The following is a 24318-nucleotide window of genomic DNA, read 5'->3' as shown; positions in this document are numbered from 1 at the left end:
AATTTTTCGTATCCGCCTTGTGTTGAGCTCTATGGTAAATCCACTTTCACCGTTTTCTTTCTTTCTTTCTTTCTTTCTTTTTACGTTTCTATAGATTGCCAAGATGGCCGGTCTCTACGAACGTATCTTTCATCGCCCGGTGTTTTTCACCGCTCTGCTAGCTGCCTCCATGTTCACCTATTTCGGCGCGCAGGGTAGCTTCGCCACTGGAATCCTGACCACGCTCCAGCGCGACTTCAAGCTCAAGAGTTCCGAGGTCGGACTTATTCTCACTATCAACGACATCACAGGGCTCATCATCGTCACCCCGCTGGCCTATTTTGGCGCCAAGAGTCACCGCCCCCGCGTCATCGGCATCCTCAGCCTCATATTCGCTCTCGGATGCATCATCAGCACCTTCCCGCAGTTCATCGGCGACAGCGGACGAGGGTCTTCAGGCGACAGTCTCGCCAACGACACCAGCGGCTCGCCGAGCTCCTCGCAGTCGGCGGCGGTTTGCGTGCCCGTCGACGAGTTGGACGATGGATCGAGCCCTGATCAGTGTTCGGCCAAGGAGGAGGCGGCTTCGGGAGCCCAATACCACCGAGCCTTCTGGCTCTTCATCGGACAGGCACTGTGCGGCATCGGAGGAGCCGGCTACTTCCCTCTTGGCATCAGCTACATCGACGATGGAGTGAAGAAAACATCAGCTTCAATTCATGTTGGTAGGAATCAAAGTTCAAGTTTGAGTTCGAATTTCGTTATTGCTATAGTTGTACTTATTTGGTTCTTTTGGCAAAGACGCAGAAAATCTACGCCTGATGTTCGTGTTGCTGTATGTAACAATCCTAGTGTCAAATGCCCACACATTATTTTTTGACACAAAAAGGGGTTTACTTGATGACGTGTCAAGTCTCTGCCACAAAACTCGCCAGCTTCTAACGGTGTCATCATGCTCATTACGATTAATCAGCCAAGAGGGAACATTGGACGCTTCCATGATGAAATAAATGGTATACTGACACTGAAAACGTTCATTGCTTTAGCAATCACGATAGATAATCTGCTATTGCCATCAATTTCCTTCTTAAGAATAGTTTGACTCTCTGTGTGCCACAATAATTTCTTGTTCATTGGTATGTGTGTGGAATTTGTGCATATTTGACTCATTAACACAAAAAGGATTAAGGGTCTACAACAAAGAAGTAGATAGTAATACGTTAAACTTCGCTTTCCCCTGATAAAGACGAAACAACATAACGTTTCGCTGGTCCCGCTTGTTTTTCAGCATCGCTCTTTATGATGGGCAGTCTTTGCCCTGTTTTTGCATTCGGTATCAGCGCGTTCGTCCTCTCCTACCACACCGACTTCTACAAGATCGACGTCAATGAACTCGGCTATGATGACAGCGACCCACGATGGATTGGGGCGTGGTGGCTGGGATACATGCTGTACGGCGTCATTCTTATTTTGACCAGTATTCCATACTTCTTCTTTCCAAAGGTAATTGAAGAATAATTTGTATGCATGATTTTTAATAAGAGATTTAGTTTTTACACATTTTTTAAACATTTACACATAACTTCATTTCAATTTCAAGTTATGTCTTCGACTGTTTCAAGAATATGATATGCAAACCAAAATGTAACAATAACAAAGATTTGTTCAAAATATACCTCTAAGAAAAATAATTTAACAAAAATTTATCTTTTATTGTTGTATTTCATTATTTAATGGTCCACCGGTGAATAATCGCTGTTTTTTATTCGAAGTTGATTTAAAATGTTTAATCAAAGTATCTAATCTTACAGATTTTTGGTTGACAGTTAATATAATGCTGGTCATTTTAGTGTGACTGTTTTCTCACTATTATGTGATTAATGTTCTGCTTTTTTTATCGGTGTATTTTGTAAGTGTTGATAGTGTATTGCCGTTATGCTATTGTTGCTGTTTTTTTCACAATGAGCGTTAGGCGTCACGATATATTCTATTGTATGGCACAGTGTACTACATAAAACCATATATACAGCCAGACTCAAAATCCGAATTTGAAGCATTTACGACAGAACTTTGCATCACGTATTATATGCAACATGACCTGTGTACAGTTCGACCTCGATTATCCGGCCATGTCGGGACCGGCGCTCATCCGCATAAGCGAATTGGCCGGATATGGGAGACACAATGTTAATGTATATCTGCCGTCCAAGCTGCCGTCCCAGTGCACTGGCAGCTAGGCAGGTAGCATACCCCGCAACGGTGGTGTAATCTATGCTAGCCTGCGCAAAATTGTAGTCCCTTCTTCACAAAAATAAAGTATATCTTTATGTGAAAATCATACATGTTTTACCTCCTTAGATATTGAGAAACCTATCATGCACATCTTATGAAATTAGTGAAATAGGGTCCTAGATCCATGAAAAGATGTTCAAGTCACTGTTTTTTTTTTCCTCAATTTTTGGATGAAAAAAAAAAGTCCTTCACTGCGTGAACGCGTCTGGATAATAAAGATTTCCGGATAAAAGGAGGCTGGATAATCGAGGTCGAACTGTACAACCATACCTTTTGCAATTTTCACCGTTTCGTGTGTCGTTTAATCAGGGAGGTGAGACTAAACTCCCTGGTTTGAAATCTAATACTTCATAGCTAAAAATGTAAAGTAAATCTCAGTTTCATCTAGAAGACACACTCAAATTGATCTCAAAGATCCTATTTTTTTTTTGTCATTTACTACAAATTAACATGAGTTGTTCTATATTGCAGCATAACGGAAGTACCTTTAGAATGTATGGTTCCCAAGAGCTAAATAAGCCTAGAAATACTCACCTCGACAATCGAAGAGTTTTGATGGCAAAACGAGTTAAGCACTTGATTTAGATATTCATAAATAAGTCCATCATAAGGTATTAAAAAGCAAAATATGATTTTTCCGATCATACCTCATTTTTGTATAACGAGGCATAAGGAATATTCTTGAAGTTTCGATGATAAAGAATATCCCATATTTTCTTTATTTTCTTTGTTTTTATAGCACGTTTTATGGCAAATATCTCAACTTGACTAGAATGGAGTTAAATCGTTTTGCGAGCAAACGCTTCAATCATAAGCTTTGAAACTCTGTTACTTTATATTTTTTGTCAAGAAATGGCCACACAGGAAGAACAAAGCTGACGAAGCCGGCGAATTGAACGTTCCTCTGGAAAAAGTGGATTCTGACTCGAGGAATATTTACAACATGAATTCACTCATGCCAAAAGAAGGAACGTCCTTAAAGGAAATCATAAAAGGTGAGCACCGTAACTAGTTAGCTAAAGCAAGCATGCACTTCCTTCGCATAATGATGATGATAATACATGTAATAATAACAATACATTTATATAGCGCATTTTCAATATACACATGTTAAAATGAGCTTTATATTTGTATCATGAATGAAACAAGTGAGCCTGTAGATGTTTTTTGAAGATGAATTTGGGGTATGTTGATTTCACAGTTTGGGAGCAGCAGATGAAAATGCTTTATCACCAAGTGTGGAAAGCATCCTAGAAGTGGGATGGTTCAGTGTGATACCTTCATTCATTCATTCATTCATTTATTTTTCATTTCCAACAAAAACATATAAATATATTACAAAAATTGAATACAGTGCATAAATTTCATCATACAAAGTAAAGGATAAATTTACAGAAAACTTGTAGGTATAGGAAAATGTTGGAAATGGGGAGGAATGCTAAAAAGCTGAGCTTGTAGGCTACATTCCCCCCACACGTAATACAAGAAATTATATGATCGATAGACTGATAAGCATTGAAAATGGATGAAACAAAGAAACTAAGACAAAAAGACCTATAACCTAACTTATCCGAAACAAAAACCCTGAACAAATCCCTACACTACACTAAGTCGCTGTCATGCCGGAAAAGAGAGGAGAGAAACAAAATAGTATGTGTGTGTGTGTGTGTGTGTGTGTGAGTGTGTGTGTGTGTATGAGAGAGGGGGGGGGGGGAGAAAGCAGCTTAATGCGTGGTGTGAAGATAAGAGACAAAGAAAAAAATAGAAGGACACGAGAGGTAGTGGATGGATGGAGCCGCTTAGCTGTAATTCCAATAGAATATAAGGTTGGATTTTACACTTCTTTGCAACCAATAAAGAATCAAGAATCAACAATTCTTATAACTGTTCAAAATATTTTTCTTCAGATTACTCTTAAAGGAACTTAAACTTGGAGATGTCCTCAAACTGTTAGAAAGGTTGTTCCAATATTTAGGTCCAGCAAATGTAAATATAGAATGTGTAAACATTGTTCTAGTTAAAGGCAGATGGAATTCATCTGAGTGACGAGTTGGATATCTATGGAACGAGCGGTTTCTCGCAAACATGCTTGTGAAGACAGACGGCAACAAATTATTAGAAAGTTTATACATAAATTGGCCAAGACAATAATAATAAATATCAGTTATCTTTAAAATTTTGTTTTCAGAAAATAAAACATCGGTGTGGGCTCTCCAAGAAACATGACAAATTATTCGAAGAGCTTTTTTCTGGAGACGGGACAGTCTGTCGAGATATGATGGATGTGTGTTCCCCCAAGCTATGATGCCATAATTCAAATAAGGTAAAATCAAAGCTGAATATAACATTAAAAGGGTGGGAATAGAAAAATAATATTTAACTCTATTAATAACACCAATATTTCGAGATATTGTGTGACAAATACTATCAATATGTGACTTCCATGAAAGTTTATTGTCAATAACCAAACCTAAAAACTTCATTGATGCAACTTCATCTATAACTATATCATCTATTTTTATATTATTAGGAAGATTATTTAAAGTATTACTAAATAATATACATTTAGTTTTAAGAAGATTTATAGACAACTTATTTGACCTTATCCAACATAACAATCTCTTTAATTCAGAATTTAACAAATCCACCAAAATATGAGGATCTGAATGAGAAAGAAAAACATTAGAGTCATCAGCAAAAAGTACAAAAGATAAAATATTAGAAGCATTTATTATATCATTTATATACAAAATAAATAAAAGAGGTCCCAGTAAACTACCCTGAGGTACACCACAGGTGACAGATTGGTTGCAGGAGTTTTGACCAGATAGAAAAACATACTGTTTACGATCAGAGAGGTAACTCCTGAACCACTCCAAGGCCTTGCCACGTATACCATAGTGACATAATTTATGAAGTAATATTTTATGATCAATGGTATCGAAGGCCTTGGAGAGGTCCAGGAAGACACCCACTGTGTGATGAGCCCTATCTACTGCTTTGGCTACTTTTTCAATAAAGGAGAGAATTGCTTGAGAAGTGCTATGTCCTTTGCGGAAACCAAATTGTGAATCAGAAATGATATCATAAAAATCAAGAAATTTAAGGAGTCTAGAATAAACAACTTTTTCTAACAGTTTTGAAAACGATGACAACAATGAAATTGGTCTATAATTACTAATATCTTCCTTATTACCTTTCTTATAAATTGGGATTACTTTAGCAATTTTCATTCGTAGCGGAACAACACCACTGCTTAATGACAAATTAAAAATGTAAGTTAAAGGTTCAACAATATTCTCAACTATATTTTTCAAAATAACGTTATCAATACAATCAGGTCCCGAGCTTCTTTTACTTTCCAAACTCATAATGATATCTTTTACTTCATAACTAATAATCGGATCAAAAAAGAATGAATTTGAGTTGGGTAATTTAAGAAATTCATAGAAATTTTTTTGACAAGCAGGAGTTTTATTAGCAAGATCATGTCCAATCTGCGAAAAGTAAAGGTTAAATGCATCTGCAATCATCACAGGGTCTGTTATTTCCTTGTCACCAGAAACAACTCTTGTAACACAAAACTTATCATTTTCTTTATTTATAGCACTGTTTATTATTTTCCAAGTTTTACTCATGTCATGCTTACAAAAGGATATCTGATCCGCGTAATACTTCTTTTTTTCATAACGCAATATTCTTGTAAGAGTGTTTTTATACATAATATATTTACGATGAGATTGTTCAGTACGTTTAATTTTGTCTGCATAATACAAATTGTTTTTCCGGTTTATAGATCGTAGAAGAGATTTTGTTATCCATGGTGATCTAGGATACTTTTTGTAATCACGTTTAACTTCTACCAAAGGAACATATTTCTCTAAATGAGAATTCAAAATATTCATAAAAACATCAAATGATAAATCCGTATCATGAGTGCTATATACTTCTCTCCAAGTTTCTTCATTCAGACTATTCTTCAAATTCTGTAAGTTATCCGGTGTGACTTTTCTAAATACTTCTCTAGTGGGACTAATTGGTTTCGTGGTGACTGGGATGGATGTGAAAATTGGAAAGTGGTCTGATATATCTGCTAAAATGATATTCGATTTAGGAGTAGGCGTAATATTACAAAATATATTATCAATAAGTGAAGCTGTATTATCTGTCACTCGGGTGGGTTTAGTAATAAGTGGTAAAAAAGAAGCTGAAAACATACTATCAAGTAAATTCTGAGAGGCATTTACTGTGTGGCATTTCAATATATCTATATTGAAATCGCCCATAACAAAGCATTTTTTATTAACAAAAATTGGGTTATGGATGAGATCCTGTAAGGCTTCTAGAAATAATGCACTGCTGGAGTTTGGAGGTCTATATATCAATGTAATCAAAATATTCCTAGACTTTGGGATATTTATTTCAACAACCAAAGATTCTAAAATTTCATTCATGGAGTTAAGTTCGGTGTGTACAAAATAATCAAAATGTTGTTTAATATAAAATGCAACCCCTCCTCCTACCTTGTTAGTTCTATTATTCGTGATAAAATCATAACCAGAAAATGCAAAAGAATTAGGGGAATATTTAGTAAGCCACGTCTCAGTGAGCCCAATAACAGAAAATGAATTCTGGGTAGGATTTTCTAGTAAAGATTGTAAATGTTCGAAGTTGCTATTTAAACTTCGGACATTTAGATGCATCAATGAAAAACTATCATTCGATATCTCTAAAGACTGAAATTGATTAATCGTTAGATAATCAGAACCTTGATGTAATATATTTTCCTCATTCACATTCAAATTATCAAAGATAGAATTAATGGTATCTGCTGCACGGTATTCATATCTAAATGGGTTATTTTCACTTTGTTGATCCTTTTGATTGATTCCAAAAAGGTTAATCAAATCTTCATTCCCTAGAGAATGAAAAGCAAAACTATCTATCTGAGCCATCATTAACAACCAAAATTAAGTATTAGATATGGAGCGTAAGCTCCTAATTGGAGAATAGCAAACTTTACATAAGCCGAGCGGGACCCAACCATGGATTGGAAATAGATTAACAGCTGATTGTGAACACGAGAGATAGCATGACAAGCGACAACATAAACAAGTAAACATAAACAACAAAACATAAACAAAACAACAAAAGCACACATATTGCTCAGAACATAACTAAACCTGATAGACATCAAGCAAGGCGGAGCTCCCGGCGTGCTTGAAAACACACGAGTAAAAAAAAAACCCACTCATGAATGGTATAGATCTATGGCTTACGTATAAGATAGACCAACAACGCCATAGTAATCGCAGACAACTGCGGTTAAACCAGCTAATAATCAACATCAGTTTAGATCTCAGTTTTATGTATTATAAGAGACAATATTACAAAAAAAAAATGGAATGCCGTGTGGAGAGAGCAGTGGATAATAACAATGAACAGGACATTGAAAGATGCTAAACTGTCACTGAATACATTCAAAATGTACAGTATAGCGTCATACTCGACGGACCCTGCACACATTTTCCAATACACATTAATTAAACCCATATATTACAACACTTTTGGTACTTCATGATAATAATATCACAAAAAATAATTCATGTCGGGTTACTTTTTTTTACAGTGATACACAGAAAAAGAAATAAGATGGTTAATACACTTTTCCTCTTCCTCTTGCTATCGTCCTTCTTGACACAAATTAGAGAGTATCAATTTTGACATATCGGTGCATGACATTTCTATGATTATACAAAAGAGGGGGAAATTGATACTGCAGAAATAAATGCAAAAGAAAAAAAAAGATTGTATTGACCTATTGGAAATAAATGAATGATTCGGCAACCATGGCAACGTCGATTGTTAGTGATGCTGCAAATGACGGGTATGTGAACGGATAAAAGTGAAAAATGGCTTAATACATCAAATAGCATCGTTCTATAATGTTGCCATAGTGTCATGACCAGTGCAGCGGTCTTATAAAATTGCATACCATAATTATCAAAAGTAAAGATGCAGCGAGGTAAATTTGATAAATCAGATTGAAGACCAGCTGCTGAAATACATTATTAACCAGGATTAGGTCACAGTGTCCATCGGTTTAACAGTTTGACTTGGTATTCAATTACATAAGAGAGGAACAAAGTGACGACAAGAAAAAAAAAGAAGAAGAAAGAAAATAGCGAATTACAAAAGGTCCCATATCATTCCTGGAAAAGCTAACAAAAAAACCAGGATCAAATTTCTACTCGTATAGTTACTCTAGCAACAATTAAGTTGCTTTGGGTCATACACCGCAGCCGTTCATCATGATAAGCAGATGACTCCGACAAGAACACAACAATAAGAAAAAACAAGCCCAGGTTCATCATTCAACCACGTTGCGGTTGACCCTCAGCCGCCAAGTTCATTCACAGAGAAAAAGACAAAAATCGGGTTACACAAAACTTGTTTGTGCACATAATTGGTATATGGTTATCTGGTACAAGGCATAACTTAGATATCGCGTGTACTGTGTGAGGGTAGAGAGGAACAAAAGGACCAAGGAATAAACATCTGAATTTGGGTTCACGTGACGCCTCAGCGTACATCTTCCATACATTTATGGTACACTTTCCACAAACCCTTGTCATTTACAACACTGTATCATTTGTACTCCCGAAACAAATAATACAAACTCTTTTCTTATTTGGGGAAAACAAGAGAATTCAACCGGCGGCTTATCATTAAGGAACTTGTAGTTACTCCAGCGGCAAATAATCAGCTTTCAGTAAGTTGCTTTAAGTAAAACGCCGCAGCCCCATCATAAGCTGATGACGCCACCAAAAAATAACATAATATAACAAACAGGGTTCATCATTCGTACATGCTGCGGTTGATCCTCAGCCCCCAAGTTCATTTACAGGAGGAAGAAAAAAAAAACGAAAATCGGGTTACATAATACTTGTTTGTGCACATCATTAACGAACTCATAGTTATTCCAGCGAGAAATAATCAGCTGTCAGTAAGTTACTTTGAGTAGAACACCGCAGCCCCATCATGATAAGCTGATGACGCCACCGCAAACAGAACAATAACATAAAAAACAGGCAATGACAGGTTTCATCATTCGTACATGCTGCGGTTGATCCTCAGCCGCCAAGTTCATTTACAGAGAAAAAAACCGAAAATCGGGTTACATAATACTTGTTTGTGCACATATTCGGGATGGTTGCCTGGTAACAGGCATAACTCAGATACCGCGTGCACTGTGTGACAGTAGAGAGGAACAAAAAAGAGTAAGGAGTACAAACATCTGAAACCGAGTTCATGTGACGCCTCAGTGTACGTCTTCCATTCATTTACGAAACCATTTCCACAAATCTTTATCATTTACAACACTGTATAATTTGTGCTCCCAAAACAAATAATGCAAACTCTTTTCTTATTTGGGGAAAACAAGAAAATTCAACCGACGGCTTATCATTAACGAACTCATAGTTACTCCAGCGACAAGTGATCAGCTTTCAGTAAGTTGCTTTGAGTAAAACGCCGCGGCCCCATCATGATGATAAGCTGATGACGCCACCAAAAACATAATAATATAAGAAACGGGGGTTCATCATTCGTACATGCTGCGGATGACCCTCAGCCGCAAAGTTCTTTTACAGAGAAAAAAAAACGAAGGAAAATCGGGTTACATAATACTTGTTTGTGCACATATTCGGGATGGTTGCCTGGTAACAGGCATAACTCAGATACCGCGTGCACTGTGTGACAGTAGAGAGGAACAAAAAAGAGCAAGGAATAAACATCTGAAATCGAGTTCATGTGACGCCTCGGCGTACATCTTCCATACATTTATGATACACTTTCCACAAACCCTTGTCATTTACAACACTGTATAAGTTGTACTAAAAAAATTGAATAAATAAACCAATGGCTTATTATTTGTAGTGCGCTTTCTTATACCTTATTCTGCTTTGCCCTTGACACATGCCAAAATGTGTCCAATTTCATCATTAGTACACCAAGCTCATTTACAGAAAAAGAGAGACCAAAAGAGGTTTCATAGTACTTGTTTGTGCACATAAATGAAATCATTACCAGGTATCAGGCATAACTTTAGAAGTGCCGCATAATGTGAATGTATTAAACTTTTAAAGGAGGAACAAAATGACCGTTGAATAAAAAATCTTGGGCTGAATTAGTGTAACGTGTCAGCGTATATCCTCCATACATTTAGTATACACTTTCAGCAGACCTTGGCTTTATCATTTGCAACACATTGTAATCTGGGTGTACTCCCAAAGCGAATAATGTAAAGTAAATCCATATATGGGGAAATACAAAATAATTACCAGCAACTTATTATTATACTTATTATATAGAGACTCATTTTTACTGTTACGCCCCTGACACATACCAAAATTTCAGGACTATATTAAGACCCCACAAAAAAGGAAAAGTTAATACATCGGTATACAAGCCGGTGTTTTGTTTTTGTTTTGGAAATATTTCACAATGACACCGTTATTGATACTACAGATTGCTGAATATTGAAAAAGAAAGTGCATGTAGAACATGTACTTGATAGCATTAAAATGCTAGTAGAACCTGTGGAACCTGTACTTGATGACATTAAAATGCTAATAAATTTAATATCTTTAGATCGACATTGACGGTCACAAGATAGGTTATGTTAATGAAGATAAAATAAAGTGGATTAAATATATTCAGACATGTTATATAAACCTATGTAACTTAAATTGTGGGGAACCTAATATTGACCAAGATTATAACATCATATCATTCACTCTGGTGACCGCTTTGGACAAACAAGAACAAATAGAAAAGAAGTAGGAACTGCACTGTTCCGTCTGGAACGATTGATTTCAGCAACACAAACGATCTCTGTTAATGAATAGGGGCTTTTATAGTATAATTAAAACAAAATCAAAATCAAAATCAAAATCAATGAAGCTTCAATCCGATAGCTTACTTGCAAAGAGATCATTGGGGCGTTTCCTGCCATGCAGTCCAAGCCGACGGCGGCCCGTTGGGACTAGTGACGGCTCTGGTCTGCAGAATGACCCTCGTACCATTGACTATTATCCTAGTTGCTATGTTGGCGCGCTCCTTCCTTAGGTTGTAGGCAATGGTAGCAAGCCTGCCACGTTCCCGCTTCATGGCTGGTGGTAAGTCGGTACGAATAGTGATGCCGGGGTTTGTTGTCGCTGTTGTGGAGGGTGGCTGACGCGGGCGTTGTTGAGAAGCGCGTAGAATCCTATCGCGATCCAGCATACGGCCAAAACGGACGATAATGGGGTCGGACTGTACATCAGACCCGGTGCTCCCTGCCGGGACCCTTCTAGGAAGCCTGTGGGCGTTGACCAGGGGAATAGTGTGCTTGGCCTCTTCCGTTGAAATTCTCAGTAAGATGGAGAAAATGGAGAAACATTCACCGTACACATCCTCGTTTGTAGTTTTAGGTCTCCCGTAGATTAGAAGATTCAACTTGCGCTCATGAATCTCGAAGAGAGTGAGCTTTTCATCCAGTTCACTTTTCACCTTCTCCATTTTCTTTATTAAATCAGGGATTTGGGTATTTTCAATATCGCCAATCCGGTCAGAAGCATCGGTAGCAAAGTTCTCTAGCTCATTCACAGACTGCTTGACACCTGAAAGTTCAGTTTTTAGGGAGCAAACGTCAGAAAGAAGGGTGTCCAACTTCGAGTTCAGCTGCGAGTAGTTAGCCTCAGTTGCCGTTTTCATGCTAGTTATCAATACAGCTAGGTCGGCATTCGATGGCGCCGCGGGCGTGTCCAAAACTGGAGACACGTGGGCTGGTTCTGGATTCGGAGCGGCTTCGCTGTCGTTGGTTGTGTCTAGCGAAGTTTCACACATGGGCGTATTTTTCCCGACAGATTTCGACGTTTTGTTTCCAGTTTTTGCGCGGGTATTCATGTTGGTAGTTTGTCCTTTCTAGCAGGATGACATTCGAAGGTTCAAGCATTAACTTCGTCAATACAGAACTTTGAGATATGGTGGGAGTAAGGTGGTTAGGAAAAAATACCGGGAGCTCACGTTACTGACGTCCGTCTAGTCCGCCATCTTCTGACCCAGCTGTTGTGAGGAGGGTGTACCGGGATGGATGACGGATGGCTAAACATTACATACATTAATCTGTCTTTATTGCTTTCGTCATAATTGTGCTTTAAAGTTAGGGTAAGTAAAGACTTGAGTTGGTTTGAATCAAACATAAGTAAGGTTAATTAAAATTTAGGTCTTATATTGCTACTTTTTTTAATGAGGAAAAGCACTCTATTTAAGAAGTAATTATTATCTCTATTCCCCGTCATCTTTTTCTTCCTTCCTACAAACTTTTTTGACCTTTGTTTTTTATTCTTTCATTACAGTTCAGATTATATTATTGTCTTTACGTCACGATCGTAATACACTGCCAGTGCAATTTAGATAGTTACGGCGACATTAGCGCGACGATCAGCATGGCTGCAGTTAATAAAATGTTGGCGGTACTACAGGTGCATGTATCATGTTTTAATCCCCATGTTGAAGGCAAGGGATTGCAATGGCATAATTTCATAAATTTTGGAACTTTAGACTGTCTGGTTTGTGTGAAAATGTTCAAATAAATTAAAAAAAAAAACCTTCAGCATAGATCGTTATGAGAATCATGCTTTCACTTTCATTAGATAAATGAACAAATATCTTTATGCATGCAAACTATTAACTGCATGGCATATCTTAACACGAAATAAATGTCGGAAACACTGGGTATTGGTAAGACCAAGTCGCAAACATATTTTCACTCTTCTGAGATATTCAGCGTTCATTTTTACTGCTAAATTCTAGAGGTTGATATTCATACATTCAGATACTATCGCTCAACGTAGAACCATGTACCTGAGTTTGTTCAAACATCGTTATATCTTTGCATTATAAATCAATATTAAACCCGATGCCTACAGGGGATCGGATAAGGATTGTACAAACTTCTCAATCTTGATATTTCTCTTCTTTTTAAGTGATTCACACAAAGAAAAAAAAAGCTTCACTTTTCATTTCCAAGGCTGTTGAAGAAGAACAGACATTGTGCAACTCATAAACCACATCTCATAATGATTTCTTTTTCACACATTTCTATTTAAATGTGTATTTGCCATCGCATTGGAAATGAAGTAGGTAAGAAGAAATGAAATGAAATGAAATAGAATGAAATGAAATGAAACGAAATGAAATGAAAAGAAGCGAAATGAAATGAAATGAAATGAAATGAAATGAAGCGAAATGAAAGGAAATGAAATGGATTGAAACGAAATGAAATGAAATGAAATCAATTGAAATGAAATTCTCTCACATCAAGGATACTTCTTCGCCATGGGTCGTCTTCTCTCGAACGTTACATACGTCACTTGTCTCATCGCAGTCTGCGCCCAACTGGCTCTTCTGGCTGGCTTCTTCTCATTCGTCGGTCGCTACATTCAGACGCAATATGACGTCACACCGTCAAACACGTCCGTTATCCTCGGTTAGTCGACTTAAAGGAGACCTCCGTATGATTTTCAGACTTTTACAATTGAACGACTAATTATTAGTTACAAATACACTGAGTGCAGAGTTTCAGGATTTATAGTGACTGGGATGAGGAATAAGAATGTTTTCAAAATTTATAACAAATTGCAATGAACAAGGATGATGACATGGCAGCCTCACAATAAGAATGATGAGTTGGGGCTCAAGGAAGCAGAACAAAAGAAGATGGCATGCAGACGTTCTACACAGGTGAACTTGTTTAGCAAGCGGCATTGTAATGGAATTACACCGTTACATTTCTGAAATATGTGAGGCTCATGTCATCAACACTGTTCAGTGTACTTTGTTTGAGATTTTTCAGAGTATTTGTTTCTCTGCTCAGGGACCACGATGAATTCAACAAATCTATACATGGAGCTGTTGATTTATGTACTACATGATGTGAAATCAGGAAAATCACCTGGAATTCCACTTTGAAGATAGTCAGAGATTAAAAATTGGACAAGTGAATATAAATCTTAAATTCAAGATGTCTATCAAGACGAAAAAAGGTGTACTCTTCTATTTGACAATATGTTTTTCGACGTCAACCTGATTTTCTTATTTTCTTATATTGAATATTAAGGGCAGGGAACAATGTTTTATTCAACTTATAAAAAGAAGATAATACTTTAAGATATTCGGATGAAAAATAAGTGATGATGGCATTATTATTGGAGATAAACATGACCAGATGATAGTGAGTAACACTCTGTGATGTTATTTCACAGGGTGCATCATGACACCTGCCGGTTTCTTTGGCAATTTCTTCGGCGGCCTGATCGTGAAGAAACTGAAGCTGAGCCTGAAAGGTCTGGCCAAGATGGCGGGCCTCATCTGTCTCTTTGTCGTGCTGCTCACTCCGCTGAACTTTGCCGTCGGCTGTTCGAATCGCCCCATAGCCGGGATCACCGTGCCGTATCCTGGAGAAAATGAGTGAGGAATATTAGATTCTGGAAAATAATACGTACAGTCCTGTAGGTCTCTTGTCTTCTCTACTAGCCCAGATATTTCATTGTATTTTTCTTCCTAGCTCCCCCCCCCCCTCTCTCTCTCTCTTTCTCTGCAGAAGTGTATAATTAACATCTCCCCCTCTCTCACTTTCTCTGTTTTCAAACACTCATATATTTTTTTCTAATATTCTTTATTTGAATTTCATTCAGCACCAGGGCCATGTTAACAATGAAATTAATATGAACAAAAATAAGCAGCTGTATTCTTCCCTCTTGTACGTGCTGCTAAATCATTTTTTCCAACATTATATACAGTACAATATATTTGGTGGGTTTTTTTTTTTCAAATCATACCATGTATAAGAGAAATGACATGATAGCGTACACAAAACAGACACACACACACGCAGTCTCTTTTTTAAAGGTTTTTTCCAATCTCTCTTTTTTTATCCTACCCCCCCCCCCTCGCCATTCGAAAATCTAAAGAAAAAAAATCATTCCAACTGCCTACCTGCTATAACAAGTACAAATCAAGAGGGATGCAGCTGAACCATTATGTATTCTATACGTTTATGTAATATGTTTATTATGTTCTGTGTTCTATAAGTTTTCTGTCTTCATATTCTCATCCACATGGTGATCGTGGTCCTTCCCAAATTGATCGAAAGAGTGGTCCCTGAACCTATTTCCCCCAGTGACACATCCTGAAAGAATGATAGCCCTGAAAACCCTTGATAAATAAAGAAAAAAATCACTTCCGCCTGTATTTTGCGTCTACCTGATTATTTCGTGAACAACTTTTAAAAGAGACTTCATAGCACAAGGGACGTTGAGGGAACATTCAGGGCTTGATTTCATATAACCGAAAATCTCTGGAACACGGAATATTGTTGTGAATCATTAATTCTTCTTATAATTATTTTGGTTTCTGCAGGCTGAAAGCGTTCCCATCTTGTCTAGAAGAGTGTATGGAGTGTCCGTCCGGCACGTACGCGCCCGTCTGTGGGTCCGACGGCATCACTTACCTCACGCCCTGCCACGCCGGCTGCACCGAACTCCACGATTTCAACACCGAAGAGGTGGATACGTATCCACAGGTGAGAGTCATGAGTGAGTCGCTTTAGTTTAAAGAGGCATTCCAGACAATTTTCATAATTCAACATCATGTAGTACATAAATCGACAACCCCAAGCATAGATTTGTGGAATTATTCATTCATTTATTTCATTTTATTTCATTTCCGACAAAAGCATACAATACAAATGACATTTGCCATGTTTGCAGAAAAAAAAAAGATTTGGTCTTGGAGCAGAGAAACCAATACATGTACTCTGAAAAACTTAACAAACTACACTGAACAATATTGATGACATAGGAGGCTCGGATTTCAGAAATTCCATTACAATGGCGTCTGTTTAACAAGTTCATCAGTGTAGAATCTATACATGCCTTCTTCTTTTTGCGTTCTTATGGTGAGGCTGCTATGCCATCATCCTTGTTCATTTTAATGAATTTTATGAATTTTGAAAACTTTCTTATTCCTCATCCCAATCATTGTGAATTCTGAAACTCTGTATTCAATACAACTAATTTACAATTGTTCATTTTGAAGTGGTGGTTTTGAAAGGAGTGACATTCTTCATTTTTCTATTTCCAAATTGCCGCTAATGATTCATTTAGAAATATTCACTGATCTAAATTCAGTAGACAATTGACCACTTAGCTCATGTACACATTGGTAAAAATGAACTTTCATATTTCTTAGTTGGTTAGGCACTTCACTCGTTTCAAAGCGGCATAATGTATAAGCTTGCCCGACGTAACAATTTATGGCATTCGTATTCAAACAAAGAATGAACTTGTGTGTTTAGATCAAGTGATCAGAATACCCCATCACTTGACAATTTAGCAGGCATCCATTTCATTGTTTTGTACTGAATGCAATAACAGCCTATTTCCTTTTGTATTGCGAAATACCATTCTTGCTGTCGGGTGGATGTGCTGGCAAGCACCATTCAGATAAGGATACATGAATAACCATCGCATCACAGATGCTTATCTCAGTGAATTTACGAACCAAGAAAATGCTTATTGGTATTACAAATGACTTTTTCTGCTCATGCGCAAAGTGGAATTAAGAACTGGTCTGCTGTGATTGCATCGTCTTAATGACGTTAATTCGTTTATTCGTCCGGGACTTGGAAGCCATACTTGGAAACTCTTTTTACGGTTTTTATCCCCACAAAAAAGCAGGTTTTGTAAGCCTGTGATGTAACTTGTGCGTGCATGTCTGTATTTATCCATGCATAATGTGTGTGCGTTTATTTAATTAAAGGATAACGATTACATTGTATGATTTGTTGTTGCTGTTGGTGTTGCTGGTGGTGGTGGTTGGCAGATGTCTTTTTGGGAATAGTTTTCAGTATCAGCTACTAAAGTAGCATATGGAATATTACGAGAGCTAGCATATGGAATATTACGAGAGCTATCTAGAACACAACGTAAGGCACAGGTGAGGTCATGTCCGAACAAAAATAAAATCGCTTGGGAATGAGAAATAAGATCGAACTCACCTTCAGCAGCCAAGAGTGTGAAAGGCAGTAATGTTATTGTTAACAAACGGAAGTGGCCCGGACACAATGTCAAGGAATGCCGATACAATTTCTAACCAAGGTCAGTTGAATAAGTTAGTTACAACAGACTGAAGAGTTTGATTGCAAAACGACTTAACTCCACTCTTGTCAATTTGAGATATTTGCCAATAAACCCGCTAAAAACAATGAAAATACGGGATATTATTTTTATTGCATCATTACTTCAAGAACGTTCCTTGCAATGCAACATATGAGGTTTCATTTGTATTCTATTTTGCTCTAAGTGATGATGATGATGGACTTACTTTAAAATGTCTGAAAATGGCGCATAAAACGTTTTGTCATTCAATTCTTCGAGTGTTTCACCCTTGGCTTTGTTGATACTAACAGAAAAAACAGCTATTCCCATCATGAAAACTTGCACCAGACAAACAGTCTATAGAGCACGTTGTATGAACGAGTATTTCCTTCCGGTGGTATGATACCCTGGTAAAATATGTGGCAATCGACAACACAGTACTGGAAAAGCAAATGCTACACGTAGTTGTCAACTTACTCAGCCCTTCTCTTAAGTCCCTTGTTGCATTTGTTGATACGAATAGTATTTGTTTCTTTTTTATTCTTTTGTTTCATTTTCTATAATCTTGGAAGTTGCCTATTAAATATACCATATAGCTGCACTGGCTGGTCTTCCGTGAGGTCCAGTTGGATGTGAGGCATTTATAAAAAAAAAAAAACAACAACCAAAAAACAAATCGTTCAACCAACCAACTCAACTCAAATATAAGAAACATCTAATTTTGATATTAGTAAAGATACTGTGTTATTTTTGGTGTCAGTGAAACGGCTTAAGACAGTATTGGAAATGTCTTAAAAAGTACGTGACGTGATTAATATCAAGGGTGAATACTTGAGGTTATTTGGGGTGTAGTACGAAGTCACAATACGTAGTAAGGAAGCGGTCAGAAAGTTTGACCATTTCATGACTGTTAATACATTGCAATTCACGCAGAAAGTTTATACTGGGTGCACGTGTGTGGGATCCAACACGACTGCTGGTGACAAGCCGCTCCCGTTCCCACATGATGACTTTGAGGGCGTCCCACATGCCTGTCCGCGAGACTGCTTCACGAGGCTCGTCGGCTTTCTCGTTATTTTCGGGGTCACTGCACTCATCAATTCTCTGATCAAGAATCCGAGCTTTATGCTCAAACTGAGGTGAGTTTCAGTTCCACGGAGGCAATGTAATTTATGTGTATTTTTACTACCATTAAGTAATACAGTACTCTCCGCGTAATCGGGTATCGCTTAAACGGGTACTCCGTTTACTAGTAATTAGGTAGTAATGTCAAAATCAGTTCCAATGCACATTAAAATTACCTGATAATCGGGTTGCCTCTCCGCATAATTGGGTAAATAATTTCCTTGTTATCTACTTTCTACCCACATTTTATAGCAGATATAACACTTTAAGAAATCATGAATGTCAAATTTTCCACGGCTAATCGCCTTCTCTGCTTAATTTGCAAAGATGGACCATTTGGGGAGTGATTAATTTTGTCCATAAAAAGAGTGTAAATTATTGCTCGTGACTGAGTAAGTGCAAGGTATGTATAATGTGCCGTGCAAGCACGAGTGTTAAGCATACAGTGTAGGTGTTTGGTGCAGTGTACAATGCATGTACATACACACTGTGTGTGTCAATTGTGAATGAGACGTGTTCTTCTGTTAATCGGGTACTCCGCTTAATCGGGTAAGAAACGCTCTGCCCGAGCCTACCCTATTATGCGGAGAGTACTGTAACAAAATGAATAGGTTAGTCAGTGTATCCATTTCGGTGTTTCATGAATTTTACCGGGGAGGTGTCGTCTCACCTGCCTGATTTTACAGAGTAAGAGGCTTGGATGCTTCTATCATTTAAGGATTCTTTTTTTCATCCACCGCGACAGAAAAGCTTTGCTGTATAGTTAAATAAGCAGAGAGGATGGTGGAATACAGATTGGCAATGATTTCTTTTTTTAATTCCAAGGGATGTAAAAATTATTTAATTATCAAATTATCATAATTATCAAATGTGTCGATACACGGTCTGCCAGAAATACGTGGATTAGAGACAGATATCTTCTCATCTGTCACTTTATGAATCTAACCAAACTTTTCACTGTGCTCAATCATTGGAGGGGAAGCACAGAAAAAGTGCACAGTATGATTAAAAACGATGAATCATATTGACAGAATTGTACATGATTATAAATAAAAATCGCTTTGATTTGATTCTAATGGTGTAGCTGGTTAGAGATTACATCAAGCTTAGTGTCTTTTTGTTTCTGTTTCGTTTTGATTTGTTTTGATTTCATTCATTTTGTTGTAATTATATGAGCGCTTTGAATCTATTTTGAAAAGACACTATATAAATGCTGATTGTTATTAACACTTATCATTATTGTTATCAGTATTACTATTATTGTTATTATTATCTCTTTAAACATACCATTGATTTGCGGGGAAAAGTATCTGGCAAACTGCATCGATCTTATGTCTATCTCTTATCTCAATCATCTGTACATAATTATAGTCTTCTTTTTTAATAGCTGAAATCTGGTGGCTATAATAATCCATTGTGTTCCATTTCAGTAGTGATTTATGGCACATCTTGTAGTGTTGTGCATCCTGTACTAATTGCTAGGAAACCGAGACTTTATGTCACACTTTTCAAAACACGTGACACTTTGGCATTGAATGTTACTGCACTCGTATTTCATTCATTCATGTCAATTACCTACGCAAAAGTAGATCCTAGTGAAATGTGCGGGTTTTTTTTTTCTATGGTCAAATATAAGACGCTTGCCACGATAAGAAATTTCCACTGGGACATTAGTATTTTCCAGTCCATTTCATGCGTCCCCATTTTTCAGTCACAACTATTCTGCGATACCTACTTCCCTTATCATTTTCATAATAAGCATGAACTTTTTAATTGGCAAGTTGATATGTGTATGAATCCATGTTATTATTTTTTTTTTCTGTCCAGCATATTATATGCATGTCGTATTGCCTCCTACTGTGTTCTTTTTCTTTCTTTTTTTGACAGGTGCGTTGAGGACAGGGATCGAGCCATAAGCCTTGGTCTCGGCAGCCTGCTCATCCGAGTGCTCGGTAAGGAGCAACAGAACACCACATTCATATCAATTAATCAACAAAGAATGATGGCGAAAAGAATCAGGAAAAAAACAGTGTTGCCAATACAGCCGAGCGACGCAAACACCATTATGCAAAATCAATCTCACTTAGGATCATACAAGGTTATCAATATCTAGTTCAATCGGTCAGCTAGACATTTCATCGCAATCGGGCGAAGAGTAAAGGCCTTTAGGAATTACACATTTTCACTTTAGTGGTCACTAAAGTAGAGATAATTGAATCAAAGACCAGCTGTAAAAAAAAAACCACTCTTTCATTACGATATGTTTAGGTTTATTAATAGTTTATCCACTTGATTCTCTGTGATTGACACAAAAAGATCTCTTTCTGCAGTGTTCTGTAGTCGATACATTGCATACAAGCACTCCGTGATAACGTTATGACGTAGAACTCTGAGATAAGTGTAAATACGAAAAAGATCAAAGTTATGAAAAGAAATGAAAGTTATCTACAAGTTCCCAGTTTCATAATAATCTAGAAAGAGTTATGTTTGGCTATTATATGAAATTGGAACTTATTTCTTTCCCCTAATTTGCCCAAAATGATTCCCTGATGATCATGAATATAAAATGAGAACTTGAACAACTTTCTCACGGCATGATTCGTTGTGCGAGTCTTGGGTTTCTTTTGAAGCATAAGGGATTTAAGGTTTTCATCCACAATTTTTCTCTTGACCTACTTAGGTGCAAAAATCAATGTGAGTATCTGACAATGAAACAGAAATGATGATAAACTCTCAGAGTAGTCCAAGCAACGAAGAGAGTACCTGTAAAATTCCTAGAATTAGTTATGACGTAGAACTCTGAAAAGTTCTACGTCATAACCTATATGATTACTACAGTATTACCAGAACTAGTATACTTTCACTGTAATAGCTTCATTTCTATTTCTGTTACTGTTCCATGACTACACTAATAATATTTTTTCTTTCATGTTTGTCATGTTTGTAATGTTAATGATAGGTATCGCCTGTATTCATCACCTAAATAATAATAATAATAATGATAATAATAATAATAATAATAATAATAATAATAATAATAATAATAATGATAATGTTATTACTGTATATACTCCTATAATTCCTTCTTTCAGGATTCGTTCCCGCCCCGATCTACTTTGGTGCGGCCATCCAGAAGACGTGCCTTTACTTCCAGGAGCAGTGCGGTAGGACGGGGAACTGCCTCATCTACGACATGGACAGACTCAGGAACACCATTTTCGGTCTCGTGCTCATCCTGAAGTTTGTCTCTGCCCTTGGCTACACCCTCTCCTACTTCTCAGTCCGACGAGACAAACAGGGGGTAAGAAAATTATATCAGAAACTTCCAATGTATCTGAAGTCAATTTGACTCTTCATCGTCAGATTTCGGCACTTACCTGTGGACATCCACAATCCCAAATATTGATGTAGGTTTCCTCTCATAATAGTCAAGACTCATTAATGTCGCCCCCTTTGTTCCTCTTTGTTCTGTTCTGTTGACTGGTGTTTAAGCCAATGAGGCCCTACACTGTAACAAACGAAACGACAAATCAACATTTTTTTTTGTAATTCCTCCAACCTTTTTCTGCAATGTTAAATTAGACACTCAAAATGTTAAATTCAACACTGAAAATGTGGAACTATATTTCCGAAATGGTAAACCCAACATTTTGAGAGTTTAATTCAACATTTAAAAAAAAAGTCAGAGGAGTGACAACATCTAGAATGTTGATTTACCATTTCATTTTTTAGAGTGTAAGGCTCTGTGGACTAGAGCATGGACTTTCAATAGTGAGAACCTGGTTCGAGTCCCCTGACATCACTGGTTGTGCCCCTATGCAAAGGAACGTTTTTCCAATTAAGGGGACCTAAAGCCGTCGTCCCCTTGGTAGCGTGCTCATTATACGAATTCAAGTGTATCCTTTAGTGGTCATGTGAAATGCATCCTAACACACACAGGCACACAATCTAATGTACTTTTGACCCACGTGTTATGCAAACTACCTAGCTATGATAAGGTAATAATAATGGCAACCATCTTATAGGTAGCAGGATGCCAATCCTGGACTATGTCCTTGGCAGATTAGACTATTTTCATCACGAGGGCTTAGTGACTTGAACTACACTGTATTTGAAGAACTGTGTGACTATTCAGTAGGGCACAGTGTCACTGGCCCGATACACATTTTGTTTGATGCATATTCTGATCTTGATAGAACGTGACATATGAAAATCAACAAAATCACTAAAACAGAGAAACTGGCTTTTACAGCAATTTTGGTTAACTTTATGCACTTGACAGATCTGACCTTTTGTTTCTTTCCTCGAACATCTTGATTATCACATTCCATTTATAAGATGTCTTCTGAAATTAATTCGTGTTTATACCGATTTCATCAATAAATATGCTCCATCCCCTGCCCCCATGTTTCCCAGCACGCTATGTTTCCCTATACTTTCTTGTGTTCAAAATTTTAATACTGCAACACCTGCATCAAAAGAAACCCTCTCAGTATGGTCGATTCCATCCACTGCAAGAGAGGGAGAGAGAGAGAGAGAGAGAGGGGGGGGGGGGGGAGAGAAAATATTAAGTGAAGTAAGGTCGACCGTTATGTAAACTTTAATCATTCTAACAAGGTGTCATCCAACACGCCAGTTGAGTTGCTCCGGAGTAAATTCAACCCAAGTTACAGACACCCCTTCCTCCCTACTTAACTCTTAGTTTCATGATGCAACGCCTTTCTTCTCTTACGGTCTCTTTTTCATCACAGAGGTACCGTCACACCCAGCTGTGCTGTAGTTCAGAAAAGCAGACACCCGCCCAGGTCTGATGACATCCTGTATCTTTTTTATGACCCAGATCTCCCAGTGCCACCGACGGATTCACGCCGATTTCAAATTGGTTCATGTCAGACGCTGGGAAATCTCGTCAAAAATATTTTTCATTCGCAAAGCGCGTTAAGGTTGAAGGAAAAAGAGGATACTATGCACAAGAAAACCCATCATCATTCCTTTCGGGCTTTCGATTTGTACAGAAGAACGCACTACTTTTCGAACTTAACATGTGTGTTTTTTATACTTGAAACGTTTTTGTACAATGAGGTATACCGCATTATCATTGAATATACCTTCAGGAAGGCCCACGCACTGCCTGTGTCTAAACTTAGGACGTAGTCTTTGTCAAATGCTGTGAAAAGGTGTTGATTCTGTGTTTAAGAAAAATAGCAACATTGTCAGAAAACGTTGAAAACCTAGTATCAGTCGGGTTGACTCAATGATGATTTTTAAGATCTGCTAGAAATACCCACCTGTGAGACTCTCTTTGGCCTTTTTTTTTTTTAATCCATGGTCTAGCATACAATTTCAATAAGTTTCTTGGTATATTTCGATTTCCAATGTATTGCAGCTATTGTGTGTATTGCTTTTGTATCTCAAGATTAAAGTATTATAACGTCCTAACTAAGTTTTAACGCAACAAAACGTAGTCCAGCTGCGTCTGCAAAAACTTTAAGAATGAAATATCCGGTAAGCTACACGTATTGCAGTAACTGTCTCGTGCGTGTTTTGAAATATATTTTTAAACGTTAATAAAGTGTGTGACTCTACATCACTTCCGCCATGGCATTAGAATTCCCTTATACCTCTAAAGAGCGTTCTTGACGGAAGATGAAATTAGGCTCCGTTATGGATCTTCATGGAAGAAAAAGAAGAAGAAGAAGAAGAAGGTAAAAAAATCCCG

At 37.4% G+C, this 24318-nt stretch overlaps 1 protein-coding gene across 1 annotated transcript; it reads left to right on the top strand.

Moving 5' to 3' along the window:
• Positions 1-103: 103 nt before the first annotated feature.
• Positions 104-23410, top strand: LOC139740521 (solute carrier organic anion transporter family member 3A1-like). The gene is made up of 10 exons (XM_071651109.1): positions 104-704; positions 1268-1482; positions 3122-3266; positions 13640-13804; positions 14580-14784; positions 15736-15904; positions 18408-18613; positions 20487-20551; positions 21692-21900; positions 23351-23410. Exons 1-10 carry the CDS (start codon positions 104-106, stop codon positions 23408-23410), a joined length of 2040 nt encoding a protein of 679 aa, XP_071507210.1.
• The last annotated feature ends 908 nt before the right edge of the window (positions 23411-24318 follow it).

The sequence above is a fragment of the Diadema antillarum genome, unplaced genomic scaffold, assembly GCF_040938485.1.
Source record: "Diadema antillarum isolate AM-2024a unplaced genomic scaffold, OU_Dant_1.0 seq00000857_RagTag, whole genome shotgun sequence".
Classification (NCBI taxonomy): Eukaryota; Metazoa; Echinodermata; class Echinoidea; order Diadematoida; family Diadematidae; genus Diadema; species Diadema antillarum.
The sequence above is the reverse complement of the archived record's forward strand: the minus strand, read 5'-3'. Positions and strand labels throughout refer to the sequence as shown.